This window comes from Anabrus simplex, chromosome 13 (assembly GCF_040414725.1).
Source record: "Anabrus simplex isolate iqAnaSimp1 chromosome 13, ASM4041472v1, whole genome shotgun sequence".
Lineage (NCBI taxonomy): Eukaryota > Metazoa > Arthropoda > Insecta > Orthoptera > Tettigoniidae > Anabrus > Anabrus simplex.
In genome coordinates, this window is record NC_090277.1 from 82,162,115 (window position 1) to 82,186,248 (window position 24,134).

General features: G+C 38.9%; 1 protein-coding gene across 1 annotated transcript; it reads right to left on the minus strand.

Annotated features, from left to right (window-relative positions):
* Window positions 1-655: 655 nt before the first annotated feature.
* LOC137502898 (uncharacterized) lies at window positions 656-22,756 on the minus strand. The gene is made up of 3 exons (XM_068230085.1): window positions 21,775-22,756; window positions 16,458-16,604; window positions 656-8,672 (listed from the first exon to the last, which is right to left on the minus strand). The coding sequence occupies exon 1, from the start codon at window positions 22,754-22,756 to the stop codon at window positions 21,776-21,778; it is 981 nt and encodes a 326-aa protein (XP_068086186.1). The 3' UTR covers window positions 656-8,672; window positions 16,458-16,604; window position 21,775.
* Window positions 22,757-24,134: the final 1,378 nt, after the last annotated feature.

Genomic DNA, 24,134 nt, shown 5'->3' on the forward strand with positions numbered 1-24,134 from the left:
CAGCAGGTTAACAGAGACTGAGGAAGTAGCTTTCACGAATGGGCTATAATCATATATTATATTTCTTTATTCAAATATGTGAAGTTTTAGGATTTAAAAAAATTCACAATCGAGCTTTTGGCAAAAATCCCTCCATTTTTTCTATAACCCTACCTGGTATGCAACATCAAACCAAATATCATGGCTTTATCCAGTTCTCTGTAACAAGACAATTTTATGCCATTTCAGTGCAGTGAAATGAACTGGTGCGTGCAAGTTTCCTTGATATTTCCGATCAGTGGCGAGACCCATGGGAACAACGCTTCCAGTAGAACTCAAATTCAAGAAGAAAGGGAACGTTCAAATTTTATTGGTTAGACGTAGTCAAAAGATAGAATCCTGCACGCTTACTGGTTTTTCCGAGATTGTTCTGTTTCCTCTTGCACCATGAGCATACTTCCCTTGAGAATGCATTGTAGCGTAGCATCACTTCTGGCTTAGCTCGACTGGGTTAGGACAGGCAGCCGAGTAGCTCCGGCTCTTTGGGGGCCCTATCGCTTCATGTAGTACAATATTTTTAATTTTAAATTCAATGAGGCAGGACAAAAAGAGTGGAAGGAAGAGGGGCATTGAGGAGGGAACATGGACTTTTATGGATTGAACGTATCTCAAAAAGTTTAGTCGCATTCTGAGGAGAACATTTATTCATTAAATAAAAAAAAAAAAATTCACAATATAATAAAAGAAAAGTCAACCTTGTACTTTTTCTAGCTAACAGTATATTAGAACATAAAATGGTACACCTGAAAATACAGCAATTATTTACATTATCTTCCTCATTACTTAAAACTATCAAAACCTCAGCAGAAAATTCTGAAAACGAGGAATTAATCGAAAATACTTCGGATCCACTAAACGGAGTGGATAAAATGATCTGATAGTGCTGAAATAAACGTACATAATGTACTTAAAATAAATTATGGCAACACACCCTCAAAATAGAAAAATAATAATGAAGATCCCTTTTTTATTTGACATTGGGATAATCCCTTACCTACAAGTCTCAGCTCTGGTATAACATCTTAAATTTAAAGAAAAAAGTTAACATGTTTTGAAAGATAGCTTGAACTAAAATAAAGTTGAAAGTGAAGTGGTAAAAATTCACAATTGAAAATCCTATAATGTAAACAGATAAAAACACATTTCAGAAGAAATCGATACAGTGATCTCCCTAGCACCTTTTTAATGGGCGCACCACCCTGCTGATTTTACAGACAGCCCGGCTAACAAACCTAGATAGGCCTATGTGCTACTTACATAATATTAATACATATTTCAGTTATTGGGTATCCCAAATTAAAATGTAAATACTGTAAAACTGTTTATACAAATGAGAAATCATTATTGTCAAGACAATTGCATAAATTACATCGGAGCTTAAATGTTTAGCTTGACTATCGCGTATTGTGCGTGTGCAGTGTATGGATTAGCGTTACAATCTCATGTGAGCACTCGATTTCTTCTGACATCACAAACCCGTATGGCACTCCACAGCAACCGAGTGGTAAGCTCCGGTGATACATAATTATGGACAAGCAACAGAACATGAGAAGTTTCTAGTTCGTGATGCATTAAAGTAGTACATTTTTGCAGTTAATGTTTACATGTCTGATATTACTGTTAATGCCCCGAGGTGAATAAATTGACATTTTATCCCTTATTTACCAAGTATCCCCGCCCAGCTTCTCATTCTTGCCAGCCAGCTGACGAAAATTTCTGGGGAGAGCACTGCAATAGAATTTCCCAACTGGTGATGCCCTATAGATTTAACATTGGAAAATACCTTAGTTGACCGAAAAGCAGAGCAAAAAATAACCCTCCACTCCTTTACAGAATACAGGAGCTGTTGACTGACTATACTCTACATTTTATAAGGGATAGAATCTCCTTGGTTTTGGTATTTTATCATACACCTTAATTTGTAATGGGTGAGCAATGATATACAAACTTATTTAATAATAATGTTATTGGTTTTACCAATCATATACAGAGATAGGAACCTTAAAACACAACAGGATGCACAGAATGACAGGTCAGTACAGGAACAGGGAGCAATAGAAATGAGATATGAGAACAAACATGAAGACAAAAGAAAAGGATAATTTCTACACCAAAATACACCGCATATTAAATTAGATATGCTCTCCCCTCTTCTATATTCATTTCTTCTCAGCGCCTAATGAGCTTGCGTCTTCTTCCTGGCTGCATAGAGGGCGGGCATTGACAGGCATTGAGGAACAATCTTCACAGATCATGTTTTTATATCAGGAGTGTAACATAAAAAGGCAAATAAACACAGGAAAAGAGGAGAGATATATGATGAAGATGAAAACATGTGATAAAAGACTAGGAACAATAGGATCACAACAGGTCTAGGAACAATAGGATCACAACAGGTCAATATAATTTAGGGAAGAAAAATTGAAATGGCCTATGGCTTTTAGTGCCGGGAGTGTCCGAAGACATGTTCAGCTCACCAGGTCTTTATATATGACGCCCGTAGGTGACCTGCGCGTCGTGATGAGGATGAACTGATGATGAAGATGACACATACACCCAGACCCTGTGTCGGCGAAATTAACCAATGGTGGTTAAAATTCCTGAACATGCCAGGAATTGAACCCAGGACCATGGAGCCGGACAGGCAGGGAACAAACAAGTGTCAAATCAAGTGATACAGTGTGTCCCACTTCTAGCAGGGCCGGGGAAAAAAAAAAAGCATGTTCCGAGCGGTATATTCACAACCTCCTATGTATTCTAATACTGATATTATTACATAAGTTGCTTATTTATGAACCCAATAGACCTTTATCATGAGTTCTAACATTTTTTTTACAGATGATGTTGAAAGTGGTGTCCTTCAGCATTCAAATATTCCTGCCATCTTCTAATGAAATTGATAAGGACATGCATAAGTTGTCCTAATTACTATTGTTATATTGTTTTCGAATTCACCGATGAGGATTATTTCTGTAAACTTTATTTTTTAGTGTTCCCCACCAATAAAAGTCGCACAGGGTAAGATCAGTGGAGCCATAACCTTTCAATATTATCCTGTAATAAAAAACCCCACCTCTATGTCTTGCAAAGAATCATGAGCAGTATGAGCTGTGGTAGAATCCTGTTGGAAAAAGCCATATCTTATCTCATTTTCTGTCAAGATTAGAAAAATGGTGCGAGAATTTTCATTTGTTTCCTCTTGGAATTCATGGTACAGTATTGTTAAAAAAATATAGGACCTAATATTTGTTCCGCGGTTACAGTGCAGCATACACCAATTTTCCTGGTCATGTAAAGGAATTTCATGAATTAATTCCAGATTTTCAGTGCTCCAATACCTATTGTTTTGGAAAGAAACATGACCACACTAAAAAAAACCATGCCTCATCTGAGAAAATGATTAAATATGGGTCAACAATGCCATTGGCAATATTTTGCAACGTCCAATTACAGAAATTTACTCCGGCTTCATCATCACAGGGTTGTAATTGGTGGACGACAGTCACTCTGCAATGTTTTAATTTCAATATTTTAGTAGCCCTATGTACTGACCATCCAACATACGGTATGCACCAGAATATACAGTACTCATTTTCGCGCAGTGCGCATCCGCACGTCTTGAGCGTCTGTGTGCTGTTACATCGCCATGATGAACTGTTAGTTGTGTAAAGAACGTTGTGCTCAGTGATTGGAAGTGACAATGGGTCTCGCGACAGAGGAAAAAGTGTCTATAGTGGGGTATTATTTTCACTTGTACAGAAACGGTTATCGAGGTGGGCCGAGTTTAACGTTAGTGGCGGAACAATATCGTGAACACTTCAATAAGCCAGCAACTACCAACACAGTTGTGCTATCTATTGTTAAAAAATTTTGTCGTATGGGTAGTGTATTGTGTCAACGCAAGGGAAGGTCTGGTAAGCCAGTAAGTGTGTCCACAAATGAAAATCATGGACGTGTCCTCAATCAGGTGTTGCAGTCTCCAAAACTGTCTTCGGCGAACAGCCCTCAAATTAAAAATCAGCCGTACGTCACTTTGACATTTTTTTTTTAAAGACATAGGTGGATTTCCGTACCGAATAGAGGTTGGGCAACAATTGCCGGAGCACGACAGGCATGTCAGGGTGGAATAGTGTGCACAATTTTCGGCCACTGTGTACAAGGATCCAGATTTCTTGTTCAACGTGTGGTTCTCCGATGAAAGTCACATTCACTTGGACTTTTTTTCAATCGCCAAAACAACTCGCTTTCTTGGTTTTGAGAGGCCAGACATTATAGTCCAGGAACAGCTACATAGTGTGCGTGTGACGATTTGGTGTGCAGTGTCAGGAAACGGTGTGCTAGGTCCGTTTTTCATAGAGAATGATGATGGTGCACCTCTTACTGGTAACCAGGAACACTATAGGAACATGGTGATCAGGCCATTTATTCAGAATCTAAGAAGGTTTTGTTGAGCCAGGAACATGCAGATGAATAGACAGTGGTTCCAACAAGATGGGGCGACCTGCCACGCCGTTCAACAGACTATGGCTATGCTGCAAAACACCTTTCCAGGACGAGTAATTTCCCCTACCCATCACATTCCTCCAATCTCACACCACCTGATTCTTACGTGTGGGGAATGTAAAAGGAGCAAATTTTCAATTGTCCAGATCCCCCCAAAATTGTACCTGCATTACGTCAGAAAATCATCTCGTTCTTCGGGACTCTGCAGCAACCTATGTTCCAGAATATGTTGGAAAATCTGCGTGATGGTTATGAACACTGCCTACAGTGCAATGGAGCACATTTTGAACATTTACATTATCATCTCAATAAGTAAGGTAATGACAATAAGACTAACATAATTTCCAGTACTGTATATTTTGGCACATACTGTATTATCATCAAGTGTCCAAAAAGAAAGTACAGTGGCAACATCAGTGATTTTGCTTGTGCTTTTCCAGTTCCATAAACAACCTGGACATAAAGATATAGTTTGCCTTCCAAAATCATGTATTGTACCTGTAAAGCCATATGCTACATAAATGAGGATTTTGAGATACCGGCTTATTGAGCAACACGTTGTATAGATTTGGTGGGAGATCGTACGAATTATGTATTAATTTGAGAAAAATATATACAGGGTCTCTCTTAAAAACCCTGACCGAGTGCAGGCTGTTTTTACTCGGCGCTACAGTAGCTACAGTAGCTGACTCAAGCCAATTTATGTCACGTGCAGCTGCCCCGCTTTAAGCATGTATCGTAGGTTATGATTTTCATTTCCGTGTTGACGTTTGACTATTAAGATATATTGTAAAACATATTAAATTATAAGAAGACCTGTTTCGACTCGGAGTTTGAGAAGAAGACCTTCTTATAATTTAATATATTTTACAAGGTGTTGAATGGTGGAACATTCCTCAAACTCTATCTTATTAGTTAAACGTCAACACAGAAATGAAAATCATAACCTAGGATAGTACGGCCAACCAGGCACACAAATACTCTTACAAATATTTTAATCTGAGGAAAACGGTAACGGTCATTAACAAAGATATCACCTTTTTGAAAGAATGCCTTCTCAGTAATCTAACTCCTAGATTTTTCTAGGCAATCGCCTTTAGGTACATAATTTTTTATTATGATTATTGTTATCAGATTCCCCTTGATTTGATTTTCAACAAGAACTGATGACTCCAAGGGAGTCGAAACCGGTCTTCTTATAATTTAATATATTTTACAATGTGTTGAATGGTGGAACATCCCTCAAACTCTATCTTATTAAGCACGTATACAATCGTATATGAAATCTTACCTTATAAAAGATGCTGGAAATATCATCCTTCATAATGAGGGATTTCATAAACACCATTAGGATTTTCTGCACACCAATAGCAAGAGTTATGACTGTTCACATGACCATTATGATGAAACCAGGCTTCATCCGTAAAGAAGACAAGCTATGGGTCGAATAAACGATCATTCAATGATGCATGATACAACTCACAATATCTCACTCTTGTGGCTGGATCAGCAGGTTTTAAACAATTGGCCCGTGTAAACCTGTACAGCTTTGTAGCTCTGTGTGCAGAAGAAACCTAAACCCCTACTTGTTGTGCTAATTTCGTGAGTGATTTATTTGGTGACCGTTCAATATTCACACCAATGTTATCTAGCTTTCCCACTGTTAAAACTGTTCGTGTATGCGCAAGTTTTTTATTGAGCACTGAGCCAGTAGTTTCAAATTTATTTACAATTACGCGAATCTGTGCTCGTGAGGGTGGCATCTCACCAGAAAAATTGCTGAACAAATGCATTGCGTACCCATCGAGATGACTCGTACTTAAACAACTTTTACACATGAAAATACAGTGTTGCAATAACTGTCTCACCATGTTAACAGATGCGATTCAGACTGGCTGTTGATGCTGGGTCAAACATGTGCATGCTCCTTGCAAGGTCAAGAACTATGTGCACGCCTCCGGTACAGCTGCTTCAGTCCGGGAGATTAAAGAGGCTGCTGGATAATCTGGGTTTATAAGAGAGACTCTGTATATCGTTTAACCATCTAAACAATACACAATACTGTAATCTAAATAACAATTAAATACACCTTAAAAATGAACTTGTGGGGATTTTATGAACTTCTTATCAATAAGCTCTAATAATTTGCTTTGAATTGTCTTAAGTACCAATACTGCATTCATGATCTTTCTTTCAAATATATTTATGTTAACATTGTTTCATACATCTGTATGCTAATGTGCTTTTAATTTTATTTAAATATTTGTGTGCTGATAATGGGTCTAAGAGCCGAAACATGTCCAATTTCATTCCATAAATAATCTGTTTAGATTATAATATTATGTAGGTCTATTGATGAGGTAGTTAAACTATATAAACATATATTTCTCTCAAGTTATACAGTCAATAAGGACCAAAATGAGCATGATTAGTCGTAATGATGTGTTAATGTCGTTGATTTTTTTCTTCCGATAAAACACTTTGTTTCGGTTTAGGAGTTACAGAATTAAGTGATCCCGTTTTTCTTAATTTATTCACGAGACATCTGTTTCTCTACCTGGAACTGGATCCCCACGAAATCTCTCCTGAAATTGCCTACACAACTCTCTGAATGACTCTGCTGTTACATATGTGTCATACGTAAAAACTCTTTGTTGAAGTGTGAATTTCACTGGCATTTCAATGGTGTAATAATGTAATTAATTCTACTGTACAGTAACTCAAACACAAATGCCCTTGTAACAAATGTATCACTCCACGGCTTCCTACAACACACAAACTCGCCTCGTGGCTATCTAGCGGGTCAGCATGAGGTTATGAATACACCACTCTGAGCATGAATGTGCATGTCGACTGCCGGCCCCACTGGAAGCGGGACATACAATAGAGATAGATAGTAACTTATAATAAGATGAACACAACCACAGGTCAGTGAGGAAAGAGGAAACAGCAGAAATAAGAGAAAAGAACAAGGACAATCTCCAGATGTTCACACGCCAACCTCCTCCAATCATGCACCAACAACCTCATGTCTTCTCAGCCCCATGTCAGTGTCCCACTGGCCTGGACATTATCCGGAGCTGCACAGGTGCCAAAATTTTGTCCCACATGAGTTACTTTATGCGCCAGTAATTCAAAATTTTTGAACACTTTCAAAGGTCACCGGAGAGAGCCGGGAATGAACTTACCCACTTGGGTACCAGAAGCCAGTGCTCCATTGTATCCTAACTGAACAATAAATGAGCTCAGTTCTTACTGTGTGATAAGATACGACTGCTATAGGCAAACAATTCACGCATGTTTTACATGAATAACGTTTCTCTCCTGTAAGTACACGAGTATGAACCTTACAATTACTGAGATTGGCAAAGATTTTTCTGCATATATTACAAGAGTAGGGTTTTTGATTGTCAGAATGTAACACGTTTTAACTGAGCGAGCTTTGATCAGTATATGACTTCCCACAAACTGGAAAAAAATTTGGTATGTCTCCCGTATGTCTTGATATATGTTGCTTCAGATGACTCCGTTCAAAAATGATTTATGATACATGGTACATGAATGTTTATTTATTCGAAATCGACTTTCAACCTACTAGGTTGGCCATTTTTGTACTTAACATCTCTTCAACACGTACTAAATGTACGTACCACGACCTAATTGGTTGAAAGTCCATTTCGAGTACAATGTGGTCATGAAAATTCAATACTGAATGTTTATTTACATCAATGTGCCATCTCTCATGCTGCCTTAGGCTTGTCACACGATTATGTATCTTACTACAGAAAGTACAAGAGAAATGCAACTTCTCATTACGCGAACGTAATGCCACTGAAGGTTGGAATATTGAGGAAATACTTTGTTACAAACGTTACAGAAGCTGTTCTTCTGCATGTGTTTGCAAATGATTCAAAATATCTTCACAGTAAAAGGAAGTTTTTGCAATTTTCTCAAAAGGTTTTCTACAGAAATGACACCACCTCTTTCTTAAATAAGGTATTGATGTGACTTTCAATAAGTCGGCATTGTGCACTGAGGATGTACTTTGTTCCTTTGTCTCTATGTTCTTCATCTTGACAGAATTAGTTGTCCGCAATTCAGCTGCGATAGACAATGAAGACGTCTGGATGCTGGAAATATCATAAACAATAACTGTATTGACTTGTGGTGTCAAGTAGATAGGCCACTATGAGCCTGCACTCATGATCTTCAAATAATCAGGAAAAAAATAATAATCTGGTACCGTGACAGAACATAGTTATAGGTTTTGTACTGCTAAGCTAGTATCTGCACAATTAAGTTAACTTTTTTATGACACTATCCATAATGAAAGTAATAAGTAAAGGTTCACAAAGTTTGACAATGACGGCCCTGAGAGTGTGGAAGGCGCAGCAGCAAGAAAAACAACAGTCCCAGCGCACTGTTGAGGCACATAATAAGAAAGCCGAATGAGCTCCTTGCAATGAAGCTTCAACCGTCAATAATGGTGGTGGTAGTGATTGTTGTTTTAAGAGGAAATACAACTGGGCTACCATCATCTATGAACACTGAATAGATCCAACACTTCAAAAAAAATCAACGTATTGACCAAAGAAAGACAAGGGCCACGAAGAGCGTGTAAATTAAAGACCCAATCAATTTGCAAACCTAATACAATTGGGGTTAGAAAAGAATAAGCGTAAACCAATAATGTCCAATAACGGACCATTTATATTGGTATTATAAATTTACTCATTCGGGACAAATATTTCATTGTTAGAAAAGATAGAATCATGGTTGGTGAGGGTCACTGCTAAATCCAAGCATGGAATTCCTCCCACCACTCTTGTAGAGGGTGAGTTGAATAAGGTTGCTGACGAAGTGGAGCTAAATGGGGAGTCTGTCTCTCAATCCTTGCCCCCATTAAGTGATCGTTATGCACCTCATTGGAAAGACAAGCAGCCGAGTTTGGTACTACATAATTCAGAGTTTTCTAGTCTTCCTCACCCCTTAAGTTTAATGTTGAAAAATTCTTATCATTACCCTGTTGGTTCAGCTAGCAAAGTCATTTCGTTTCTTCGATTTTTGGTTGAATTTCAAGACCATGCGCTAGTGTTTGAATTGTTGCATGTACAGATATTGCAAATTATCTATCCTTATGTTGCCGGTGTGCTGGCTGATAAGATAGTTGGGGCGATCGCTGCACTAACTTCATTACACAAATTCCACGCATATTTGTTGACCTATTTTATTCCTGCCCGTGTCTCCCCTTTCCTCTGCCACTCCTTACACACGCGTCCTTGACAATGTTTGATCACCGAACTGTGCAGTCAATCTATGGCAAATTTCAGCCACTGTAACTCCTTCACAAGCAAGAAATTTTATAATTATGGTTGTGCAGTGGAGTGGTACACCTGTTGCTCTGACATTGCGAGCGTTACTGACGAAATGGCGGGAAATATCTAACAGCACGCTCTCCCCACTACTAATGGTCCCGCCTAAGCATAGCAGAAGCGTAGGGCCAGTCCTACTAACTGCTGATGTTCAGGAACAAAAATCCTGTTTATATTTGATCGTCCTTCGTACTTTGATCGAGAAGTGAAAGGGGAGAGGCCAGTAGGAGGGGCGGGTTCAAGAAATCGATGGATAGACACAGTGAAATCAGAGGTCAGAAGAGGAATGTCAAGTGGAAGAAGAGGAACAGAAACTATACCTTGACAGGAAGAAGTGGCAAGCGCCTATACCCCACACCCGGGAAACGGGAGCTGAAAATGATGACGGTGATGATAGGAAGACAGAAACTTAAAAAATTACATTTTTCAGAGACGAGGTGTCTGAATTTTGTCCTTCATGGTTCTTTTACATATCAGTATGTCTATTAACACACGTCTGGCTTATTCGGGCACCTTCAAACACCACCAGAGTGAGATGAAATAAACCTGCCAACTGGGGTTCAGAAGACCAGCACTCAACCACCTGAGCCACTTAGCATGGCAGGCTATCTGTGTGTCAATTTCAATGTTCCATTTTACTCTACAGATGGCAGAGAAACAAATTTCTGTTGGGCAATCTATGGCTGGAATTTTCATAAATTTTGTTATGTAAACACCAAATATACCATAAGAGATCTTTTACATGCCAACAACACTGCTGGGTATGAACCCCTGATCTTGGAATTCTGAGATCGGCACTCTTCCACTGATCCACTTATTATCTATATATTAAAAAGAGTTTACTATAAACAGCTTTGGCAAATCCGTCCGTCCATTCTACTGAACCGATGTGCTTCATTTTGGTTTTATTCTCCCTGGAATTACCTGCCGGTGAATCATGAGACATTAAGTCTCTAAGTTCAGCCAACTTTGAGTAATCATCAAATCAAATCATTAAATCACTCCAACAACTGCAGGTGAAGGCTTACCCGAACCCGCAATACAGTGATTTCTGTACTTAGCAGGTTGCTAAGCAACTGACACTTTCATTAATATTATATGTATTTTCCTGCCTGCTGTCATTTCTTGATGGATACAGTACTTTTGCATCCATCTCTTGGCACAGGCCAGAGTACAGTGTAGCTTCCACCGAAGTCCCAGTCAACATCCATGGCTATGACAATATGGAAGTTGCTGGGGTATGGGTAGTGCTGAGTAATGACATTCAGAGCATGACTAGTGCATCTGAGTGTTATGAAAGGGGCTGCTCATAGGGTCAGTCGTGCTGCAATAGTACTTTCTGACCCAGTGAGGAAAGCAATGGCATACTACCTCACTCCTCATCTTGCCTAGTACGCCGCATTTTGGTGCTGCCATTGGTTTTTGAGATTTCCTTATAACCGCATAACCTTTGGTGGTGCTATTTGAGGATCCAACCAGCCTCTGGGCTGATGACCTAACAGACAGATGTGATTTTCATCCTTAGTAATGTCACTACAAGCAGCCATGTTTGATTACTACCTGTCGAAGTAGAGAGTATAAACTTCCTCTGATCATGGAAGAATACTATTACCTGCTGGATATTCTTTGATTTTCTAACCATTCCCAACTCCCAAATACAGTATAACCCTGATTTTGCGTGACCTCGATTTAGCGTAAACCTGCATGTAACGGAATAAATTTCCAGTCCCGAAAATTATTCCTTAAGATCAATGCAATTTTATGTCCGACTCGTTGGCTGAATGGTCAGCGTACTGGCCTTCGGTTCAGAGGGTCCCGGGTTCGATTCCCGGCCGGGTCGGGGATTTTAACCTTCATTGGTTAATTTCAATGGTCCGGGGGCTGGGTGTTTGTGCTGTCCCCAACATCCCTGCAACTCACACACCAGGCATAACACTATCCTACCGGGCGAGTTGGCCATGCGCGTAGAGGCGCGCGGCCGTGAGCTTGCATCCGGGAGATAGTAGGTTCGAATCCCACTATCGGCAGCCCTGAAGATGGTTTTCCGTGGTTTCCCATTTTCACACCAGGCAAATGCTGGGGCTGTACCTTAATTAAGGCCACGGCCGCTTCCTTCCAACTCCTAGGCCATTCCTATCCCATCGTCACCATAAGACCTATCTGTGTTGGTGCGATGTAAAACCCCTAGGGGAAAAAAAAAAAAAAACAACCCACTATCCTACACCACAATAACAACACGCAGTTACCTACACATGGCACATGCCGCCCACCCTCATCGGAGGGTCTGCCTTACAAGGGCTGCACTTGGCTAGGAATAGCCACACTAAATTAATTCATGCAATTTTATATTGGATTTAATGTAATTCACAATAGGGTAAAACCCACATTTAGTGTTGAAGAAATGATAACATTCTAAAATATTTATTTATATTAATTCTGGTTATGAGACATTAAGAATCTATGAAAAAGACATCATAAGCTTGCTAAGCATGATTCAAGGCAGAAGAGGAATTTAGCGCAGGCCCTTAAGGCTAAAGTGATATATCGGACTCTGATAAATATCCAAGCGCAGCCGCTGTAGCAGAGCCCCGTTTTAATGACAATGTTATTATAATCTTCGAAAATTCCTATATTAATCTGTGCAATACCCTTCGGTTACAATGAGAACCCTTTTACTGATTCATCAGTTATTATGGGCAAATTCGGGCATGTTAGTTTTTATCCGTTATCAATATCCATGCACTCTACTCCGGCGTTTATATTGAATGTTATTGATCACCTTCCGTATCGATTCCTCGCTAAGCGTGAGCGAGTCGATCTTGAGTGAGACTGCTCACAACTCCGACTGGTGTAAACAAACATCGGGATAATATGTTTTCGCAATAAGTGCAATGGCAGCAGTTGTGTACTCCTTAGAAATAAAGGCTGAAGTTAATGATTGCTTAATTTTAATACTATGTACTGAAATAAAATAAGAATGTGATACTTCTCCTTCTCAAGATACAGCGATGTGTGTAGATTATGTACTTTTGTGCCTCGTTAAATTTTAGAAGGACTGTTCCCTTGTAAATTTATAGTGAAAATGTTATTGTTATTCTACAGGGAGCAAGAAATATGTTTCCATAATATGTGCGTGGCAATCCTAAGGTAGGTGACGCCATTCGTTGCAAGAAAATGGAAATGTTTGCCACAAGCTTCTGGAGTGATGCTATTACAATTTTTAAGAATGAAACTGAATATGCGCGTGCAGACTACTGGAATTAGAAAATACATGCTAATGAGTAAGCCGCTGCTTGGAAAACATCCGTGAAAATGTTTAAACAAACCGATTGCTGTTTTATACCGATTTTAATGTATTTTTGTGCAAGTGTGAAGTTTGGTGGCTTTCCAGACTTTTATGAAAAATCAGGTATAACATTATAAGAACCCTAAACAGAAGCGGTTTGCATTCATTGACAAAAATCTGTCAAAATGAAGCACAAACCGTAACTACAGTACTGTGTGTAGGGTAGATATCTCCTTGTTTTATTGCTGTCACTGTGTAAATAATATGAATGTACAATTTATCTTAATACAGGCAAAGAGCTCTGGAAAAGGTGTGCTCTTTACTGAAACCTCGATTTAAGGTAAACCCCCATTTAAAGTAAAAACAGGTCCCTGTAAGAACGTTAAATAGGGGTTCTACGGTATATTCAACAGATGGCAAAGCGTTCCTAATAACTTACATGGTGCTAAAAGAATAAAGTCTACGTACAAACAGACCCCATCATGACATACGTCTTAGACATTATCTGGGAACACCTATTGAAGGATAACCTAGCTACACTAGAAAGAGTGAAGTCCATGTATCTTGAAAAACTCTGCCTGGCAAAAATGCTCCTTCAAGACTAACCAGTGAGCTCTCAAGACAACTGTTCTATGTAGAAGAACTGCGATTAAAAATACCATTGCCTTCTACAACACAATACCAAGCTTTACATCAATAACTAAAGGATAAACAAGAGAATATAGATTTTTACCAAACTGATGGCATGATGACCTACTCATAACAAGCAACACAGGTCCTTGTTATCATCATCATCATTATTATTATTAAGACAAATATAAAATCGTGACTTACACATTAAAATGAGGTTCACTATTGATATTTTCACCACTATCTGCTTCTGCTTTCAGAGGGAGGATATTTTCACTAGTTTTTTATGTATCACGACATGACAACAAGAATTACAACAGAATGTAGTGAAATAAGATAATATTTAACTTCAGTCTTATTATTTCTAGCCTATGTGGAAATAACATACGGACTAGAAACGCTGGTAACTAATAAGAGACAAGATAGTAAGATCCAAGCAGTAGAAATTAAATTTTTAAGAACTTCGGTTAAAAAGACAAGAAGAGATAGAATTCAAAATATTAAAATCAGAGAAGAGCTAAATATAGAACCGTTAGTACAGAACATACAGAAAGCAAGACTGAGATGGGTGGAAAGAGGAGTTAAGGGAAAGAGACCAGTTGGAAGACCGAGAAGAAGGTGGATGGATCAGATTTGGAAGGACATTAGAGAAGCTGGATTGGATGTGGCGGAAGTAATGGAGCAGGAAAAGTGGAAGGACAGAAAGGAGTGGAGGAGGCTTGTTAACCACACCTGGGCGACTGGAGTGGGACATTGATGATGATGGAAATAATAATAATAATAATAATAATAATAATAATAATAATAATAATAATAATCACAGATAATTTCTTCTGTAGTACACACAATCTGTAACAAGAAAAAGGGCATATCGAGGTAAGTTAAGACATTACAACTCAGTAATTAAAACAGAGCGCCTTTATGCAAGCTAGTGTCTCGAAATGACTGGAAAGTTTGGTCTAAGACAAGTCCAGAACTTTGAGAAAAAGATCCTGCCAAGTTAATGGTCTAGAACATAGAGGATGGATAAAAAATTCTATGGAGATCTAGGTATTCAGAATGGACGCAAACCAGCTGAAAAACCAGATCTTCCATCCCAAAATTTCAGAAGAGTGGTTTCAGGAGATGATGATGGAGACTTCTATAATGTCCATTTATGCCCTTTCAAGAACTGCAAGATTGGTTACATAATCCTCCCGTTTGATTTTCATGATGATCCTAAGTTTCTGCTGGTAAAACGTTCCAATTTCTTGATGTCACAGTGGTATAAAGCCCATGTTTCACAGCCATACAATAATGTGGAGACAACAATAGCATGGTACACAATTAGTTTAGTTAATATTTTGAGATCTTTATTAGAAAAGACTGCAGGAAAAATGTCTAAATGCACAACAAGTAACTTGTATTGTTTTCTACGTTCATCTCCGAGTTACGTGTCGAGAGAATACTCCCAAGATAGGAGAAGTGGTCTACCTGTTCCAGAAATGTATCTGAGACCGGAACTGCAATGAACTGCCGCATACTCAATATTTGAGTTGTGCCTTTGTAGTCAGGCCGTCTGGCATAGCCTCTTCTGCTTGCACAGTCGTTGGGAACCAGCGTTATTGTAGAGGTTCCGCGCTTAACCATTGGGCAAATGTTGTAGGCTACTTATATTAATCCGCAAGTTCCTGGGCTGCCTCTTCTGCCATCTCCACTGCATCAAAGTTCATTTTCTTCACTCCAGATGCCGTTGGGGTCTTCACTCGTACCAGATGCTACTCACCAGATCACTGTGCTCTGGGACTTGCGTGGCCAGGGTCACCACTCCCTGAAGTATGGCTACCTCAGAAGAGGTGATTCTTGGAATCCTGCCACCTGCAGACAGGTTCACTCCGATTCAAAGAAGAGGATTTTGAAAGAAAGCCATCTTCTGCAACAGCCAATAACTGTGCACTCAACTGGACGTTCACATTATTTTAATCTCCTATTTTTATTCTTTAGTAAATGTGGAATAAAACGTATTCTCTCTAAATCATCCTGCACAGGACAAGACCCTGGGACAAATAACAAAACTGACATACTAGGCCTATCAACCGACTAGAAACAACATCTGCTGTTGTACGCAATAAACAAGAGGAAACAAGTTGCACCTTGTCTGTGAGTGCAGTGGTGTGGGAGACAGAACTACATTATTCACCAGGACGGCCATATAAGAGGGCATCTACTGTATGTAGATATATTCCCGAACTATTTTATTATTTAGAAATAATAATAAATTAAGAAGGGAGTCTGGTGATGTTTAAGGAGGTGGAAGGACGGATGTAGCCTATGAATAAGACTGTCCCGGAACTGATAATGGAAAACCATACAAAACCGTTCTTAGAACAGCTGATGGTGCAGTTCGATTGGTTGCACTGATTTTTCTGTCTATTTTCATTAAAATTTAAAAAAAAAATTGGAACTTGTCTAATTTGAAAACTTGATACTTTCAATTTTGTTTTTGTTGTTGGTCCCTTTAATTTTGTAATAATCAAGTTTGATTGCACTTCAGAAATTTTTAAAGAAGACAAATGATGGAATTGCCAAGGCAAGTCTATCTTTTATAATATAGACTAGATTGCATTTTTAAATAATCTAAAATGTACCTCTACGGTATGTTCCTTTGTCGCAGGGGATGCAGGTTTTTCTTGCGTTTCTTCCCTGTCTACTTTTGGAATAGCTATGGCCATGATTTCTTGTTTAATCTCTACATCCTGAAGTTCATCTCTCACATTACCTTCTGGCAGAATACCCTAGAAACAAAGTAGTTTATTTTCAATAGAATTTTTTGTATAAACAAATTTATACTGTAATATAATGTGATTTAAGTTTGAATGGACAATTAGAGAAGTACTGTTTCACAAAGATGGGAAAGGTTTGTTTGGAAAATTTTTGGGAAGAGCTGGACGAGGGAAATGGATGATGATGATGATAATTCGATAATGTAAAAATATTGTCGAAATATAAATACAAAATGGTCCCGACTGGAGGACATTAAGGGTCGAAACAAATCAAGATTGTATTTTAAAAAATCAGATTTTTCACTTAATCAGATTTAAATAATTCTAAATTAAATATAGGAGCTATTTACAATTACATCAGTATATTCTGTTCATAAAAACCAGTAGGCCTATTATTTAATTTAGAATGCTTTAATCTTAACCGCTATGGATTGAGGTGGTACAATACATGCACATTATCCCCTGCCTGTTGTAACGGGTAACTTACATGTGTCAGACTAATCACTTTTACCTTTCCTATCCAACCTCCCTCGGCCAACAGTTATTCTTTTCTGACCCCGCCCAGTAGTACGTTTGCGAGGCCTACCGAGTTTTCCATTTTCATGACCTTTGTGGCCTTCCCTCTTTTTTATTCTACCCCCCCCAAGTACCTTCATTATTCGAAATATCGGACCTCTTCCCCTTTTCCATTAAAACCTGCCAGTTTGTATAAAATGCCTTGGATGTGGCAACCCGCCATAATAATAGCCTATATGAAACAACAGATTGGATCAGAACAAAGATCTAAGGAGTACTGCAGAAGCAACTTGCATCTCCTGTGTCTCTAGGGAGGTGAGAGAAGTGGATGGAGGTCAATGATCCACAGCCCGACCCCGGAGCTCCCTGGACAAGGGTGAGAGGAGGAAGAAGAAGAAGACTTAATTTTATGAAAACATATCAATAAGAAATGGAGAAATTTTTCAGTTCCTTGTAAAAGAAAAGGATTTTAAAAACTCCTTCCTTTGTATCCCACATGACTCATTCTGTATTGTTTGAATTTTTGAGAAGACTTAGTTAAACAGTATAGCCTAGTTGTACCGTAGAGAAATCGGTCCAGACCCATTTCTTTTGGACTGGTGCATTCAGAATAATCAGCAAATACAAGTGCTGTTTTAATGCTTTCACGGCCCATACTTAACAACACGATACTGTATACGCTTTTGGGCTTATGCCGTGTCAAGAAAATAAGGTGAAATTTTTAACGTTTCGCAGGGAACTGTGCCCTGTCTCCTCAGAAGAAATCTCGACTGTCCACGAGAAAGGCTTCTTAAACAATGACACTTTAAATTTGGAACGTTATAATAGAAGTGGAAAATGGTATGTTCATTCGCCACCATATGGCCCCCAGGACGTGGCAACGCTAGCGTTCGAAGCGGAAGCTGACAGAACCATCACAATCATTCTAAGCGGTTCACATAACGTGTTGTGTAACACGACATTGGCAGGTGTATGGCATAGACACAAGCCTGGAATGAAACATCTGGCGACGAGGAACGTACGAATTTGGAAAACACCAAGAAGAAATAACAATATTGAAGGGACCGGGAAGGGAACTACCTATGTAAATTCTTAATGGTTGGCAACCAGGTATTACTTAATTGATAGCCGGTGTCCCTGTTGAAATTGTTAGGATTTCTACGTATTTCCACAGCTTCCCGTATAATCCTGGACCTGTAGGGTCTAGTTTAGGTAAGAGCTCAAGCATCTTGGAACATGACATCATGACCTGACGATAGAGCATGCTCAGCTATGGTACTAATCAAAAGTAGCATAAACTCACGGTGTTCCAAATATTATAGTACTACTCACAAGTATTGTACGTCGCACAGGTAATGTAGACCTATGGTGTTTCTCGCACAATGGCGCCAATATAGGTAACGCAAACCCATGGTGCACCTCACATAGGTGTACTAATTACTAGCTGATGTACCCGTGCTTCGCTATGGTGTTCTCAGAAAGACTGACTTTGTGGTTTTCCTAACTGAAGTCAACATAGGTCATTACAAAAACGTCAGTAGGAATGTAGCGATGAAATGCAATGTTATCACATAAAGTACTTGATCAAATGAAAAACTACATATTTTCTCACTTTTAACGAACAGTACTACGGTGCCGATCTAACAGTACCATGTCCCAGAGCTGGAATGACCAGGGCACAGACAGCTGTGAACACTTCTCTGCTATTATTCCGTTAAATATGCACACTTCTCATTCCAGTCAGTGCCTCAGAGTAGGGATTGAATAGCTCGAATGCTATGATGAACCAGTGTGTTTACACGCATCACGAGAAAACGGCTGAAGAGAATTTAATGAAAATCGGTATGTAAAGTCGGGGGATGAGTCGCTACAATCTTAGCTATAAATCATTTTATTCACGATGAGTGAAATGGTAGTTTAGGGGAAGGCCTTAAATTTAATTATCGAATATTTATACATATATTTTTTTGCTAGTTGCTTCACGTCGCACCGACACAGATGGCGACGATGGGACAGGGAAGGGCTAGGAGTGTGAAGAAAGCGGCCGTGGCCTTAATTAGGGTACAGCCCCAGCATTTGCCTGGTGTGAAAATGGGAAACCACGGAAAACCATTTTCAGGGCTGCCGACAGTGGGGTTCGAACCTACTATCTCCTGAATACTGGATACTGGCCGCACTTAAGCGACTGCAGCTATCGAGCTCGGTAATATATATATATATATATATACATATATATATACATATTATTAGCAGTCTTATCGATAAATACTATATTACTAAAGTTATATAGAATTCAATTTACAATCATTTATGTCTTATACATTTTTACAGTACTGGCTCTGATAACACAGATATTAATGAATTTGTATTTTTGTTGCTAAGTCCATGTCAACGCCGAGCCACGAGAAGATGGGTTAACAGAATTTAATGAAAACCGCTATATAGAGTCGGGGAATAAGAAATTACAGTCTAAGCTGTAAATAATTTTATTTTCCCGAGTTGAAATGGTAGTTTAGGGGAAGGCGCCTGAAATTTAATTTTTAAATACCGGTACCTATGTTATTGGTGCTATCCAAAAGTACAGTACTACACAACAAAAGTTATAGACAATACAATTTCCGATCATTTATGTTTCATTCAGTTTTATTGTGCCGACTATGATAAGAGTGGTATTTCAGAAAGCCTACAATATCCAAAGTGCATAACACTGATCAACAATAACTTTACATTGACCACTGTTTGTTGTGATGTTCTTCGTGCCGCTCAACTCCGACAGATGGGATTACTACTGCGTACCGAGTATAACAGCCTGACTGAACATTGGTGGGAAATAGCTAGGGAGTTGGAAAACTTTCTTCTTTAGCATGCCACTCCTCTGGTTCATACATTTTCTGATACTGCAGGTACGTAACACACTGGTTCATCATAGCATTCGAGCTATTCAATCCCTACTCTGAGGCACTGATTGGAATGAGTAGTGTGCATATTTAATGGAATAATGACAGAGGAGTGTTGATGGCAGTCTGCGACCTGGTTGTTCCAGTTCTGGAACTTTGGACTGTTAGATCGGCACCGTCGTACTGTTCGTTGAAAGTGAGAAAGTGTGTGGTTTTTCATTTGATCGAGTATTTTATATTATAACATTGCTTTCAATTGCTACATTCCTACTGACGTTTTTGTAATGACCTATGTTGAATTCAGTTAGAAAAACCACCAAGTCAGTCTTTCTGAGAACCCTGTAGTGAAGCCCGGGTACATCAGCTAGTAATAACAATAATTTCATGTGGCTATTTCTAGCCGAGTGCAGCCCTTGTAAGGCAGACCCTCCAGTGAGGGTGGGCGGCATCTTGCATGTGTAGGTAACTGCGTGTTGTTGTGGTACAGGATAGTGTTATGTGTGGTGTGTGAGTTGCAAGGATGTTGGGGACAGTACAAACACCCAGCTCCCGGGCCGCTGGAATTAACCAACGAAGGTTAAAATCCCCGACCCGCCCGGGAATCAAACCCGGGACCCTCTGAACCGAAAGCCAATTACGCTGACCATTCAGCCAACGAGTCGGACTGTTTAAAATTGCTACAGTTATAACTAATATTTGATTATATTTAAAAAAATCTGTTAATCATATTTTCATGCTTTTTGTTTATTTATTTGGTTGTAAAATAACCATCTGTCTTATTATCATAGTAATCATTAATCTTGCTAACATTCAGAATGACCAACAGTTAAGAACCATGTTATTCTCTTATACTTAACACACGTTATACAAGTGTCAATCACTGGTGCAGCAGAAATCAATTAAAGGAACATGCAAAAAGAACTGTTCATTACTGGTGCTTTCAGATAGGTTTTAAAAGCAGCATGTCATTAAAGGAAAGTCATTTTTTATGTACTTTAGGCAAGTTTCAATAATTATGTTCACACTTTAAGGAGTATGTTGCACATATGCTAATTAAGCGTGTTGTATTATTACAAAACACATTTAAAAAGCTGACGTTCTAACAGTGTCAAAGACTGATGCATGTACCTTACATATTTACACATACAAAAATACTTATAATACTGTCTCTTGCTGAATTCTAAGATTGCCTCTCAGGGCGATATTGAAAGAGGTTTCAGGTCAAACTGCCCTCTAGATGAAGAAGAGAAAGGAACAGCACAGGCACATAAAGCATGATTGCTCGGCAAACATTAAGGCCCTTTCTAACTTGAAAGGTTGAATGATGCGATTCTTAGCTGGCCCACATGAAATATGCAGAGGAATAATCCACTTCTTTACACTATGATACTAGATAAAAGAGAAGGGGAGGGGGCAGGTGTAGGTCCTATGTTATAGACCAAATTACAGTATTTTACAATTCATTTTAAATTCATACAATAGGCCTATACTCACCTCTTCAATCCTTTTCCTAAAAATTAATCTCCACTACTTCAAAAGATGTGTTTCCAAATGCATGTCACTTAAATCAGAAATTCAACCAAAAACTACTATAATTATGAATGTATATGACATGGCCCTGGGATCAAAGAATAGAAAACAGTTACAAGAAACATTACCAAAAATTAGGATATGGCTGAATATGTATTTGAGCTATTACGGTTTGGCATATTACTGATACTGGCACCTATGTCACAATAACATATTCTAGGCCAAGAATATAAACATACCTCAGTGCAAAGGAGGGTAGAGTTCAGCAACTGCCAGGAAGAAATTATGCACTCTGTTCTCTAATGGAAATGTGCTTTTAAACAGAAATTCTGAAAGGTAGCCTACAAAATGTTCCTTCCTCCTCCCAGCTGATGGAATGGAAGACCTTCCACTTTTCATGTGGCGCCACCGATTTTTAATATTCTGAGTGCTCCTAGAAGTGCCATCCTTGGGCATCACATGCCCATTCTTCCTGGTATCAACAAATTGCATGGAATGATTCTCTCGGAGATCAACAAAACCTTCATCTTCCAAACACTCGTATGTTTTCCAAAAGTCTGAAACAATTACTGTTCCTGGCAATATCCAGCCTTTTATGACTGACAGCAACGTTTCCTTATCCCTTTTCTCCATAGGTACAACAAAAAAATTTTTGTGGTTGTCTCTCTCCACACCTCCAATTACCCACTGTGCTTCTGTATGTCTCCCTTTGTGGTATCTGGACTTCCCGAATTCGTTTTCGTCAATTTCAACGACAATATCGGGCCCACCTATTTTTTTCTTCTTGGCGTCGACCCAGGCCACACAAACCTCCCGACAGAAGTTGCACCAATCTACGATTGTTTTTGCAGTAAAACCCAACTCCAGCTTCACATTGGGACCCAGGGGTTTCGGTAAAAGACACCACAGGACGACAAAGTAACCAATTTCAAACAAGTTCAAATTAGAACCTTCAAAGAAAGTATGTTTTCGAGCACTCACAAACCAACCGCATCGGACTCCTCCTCCGAGTCGACGACGACATGCAAAGACTGCACGATCACCTTCGCTACCAGTCCTTTTCACCACACGCAAAGGAACATCACGTCCACACTTTTCGCATACTCTCTTACTTGACAGCAAGTTGTGACGTTGATACAATTCCAATAAATCATTCAAGTTGGTCTTATATTTGTGTCCAAAATCTATTATGTTAAGAACACATCCAGCGCAGTCAGCCATTTCATTATCAACCAAAGAGAATAAGTAGTTATCAACAATCAGACTTCGTGCTTAGCCTACAAGGAATACAAACAGGGTTGCCAACTCCTAGATACTCATTATCACCAGATATGGATTTGAAAAACACCAGAAATCTCCAGATCTAGATTGGAAAACTCTATAAATTCTCCAGATGTAGTAAGATAATGCATTAAATTTACACTTACCTCCTTTCAGTTGTGCTGTTCTGCCTCTAAAGTTTAGTAAGTCTAATGGTGTCCTCTTGTAAAGATAGGTCTAGCCTATATTATAGCCCATCGCCTCCTAGAGAACAAGGCCTGGCAATACGAATGAGAGTAGCTGATGACGTATGTTGAAGTTGGCCCATGCAGGTAACTCAGTTAGCTTGTTGCTGCATGGTGTATGAGGACGCGTTTCCCTATTATGTGTGTTTTTCATCGATTATATTAATGTTAATCGAGTCTTGTGTGTTAATACTCGCTTAATATTCCTATTAGTGTAAGTTCAGTTAAAGGTGATAGTACTTATAAATTGTTAATATTGATAAATTGTGTTTAAAGTGCCGGCATGGCCACCACGTGAGGTTAGAACTGAGTTTATTTTTAATGGTGTGTTGTGAATTGCGATCACTGTTTTTCAAATTATGAATAACGATGCCTCAATAATGCAGTGTTCCAAAACTATAAGGGCAATTATCGCACTGGCCCTAAAGTGAGTGTTTTCTCGTTTCCAACTGACGACTCGGAGAGAGCTAAGTGTTTACGAGCTATTCGCCGGGATGATTTCGTTCCTTCCAAAACTGCAGAGGTAAGTCTTAGTTATTAGTGTATTATATATGATTCCAATCATTCAATCACTTAAGTTGTGGAATGGTCCTTGAAATGGAGCCCTGTGTTGTAGGTGTGCGAGCTCCATTTCAAAACTGAGGTTGAAAAGACGACCAGCATGTATGATGAGAGAAATGGGAAATTATTGACTGCACCTTTATCTCATCCAAGCCTTGTGAAAGGTTGTGGATAGGTCTCTTATATCTTTGCTATTGATGAATGAAATAGTAGATTTTTTATGGTGATTTATATCTTACTGATTTAAGCATTTGCTGTATTGAATTGACCAGTTATTACATTTAGTTTGGAATGTGCTGAGTATTCACATTACTTCAAAGGACTACTGTTGTGGGTATAGTGATATTCTGGGAAAACTTATAGGGCCTAAATTATGAAGGTATGTAAGGTATTGGCTTTCAAGTATTCCTTCTGTGCTGGACCCCGTAACTGCAAGTGAGCCAGTTCTGTTTATTATATCGCATGAGGAAAAATACCACTTAGTGTGGGTTAATATTTTTAGTTCAGGCTAGACAGCAATGCTATTGTGTTTA

What these genes read in the sequence shown, in the direction of transcription:
- LOC137502898 (XM_068230085.1), bottom strand. Translation starts at nt 22,756, where the DNA reads ATGGCTGACTGCGCTGGATGTGTTCTTAACATAATAGATTTTGGACAC.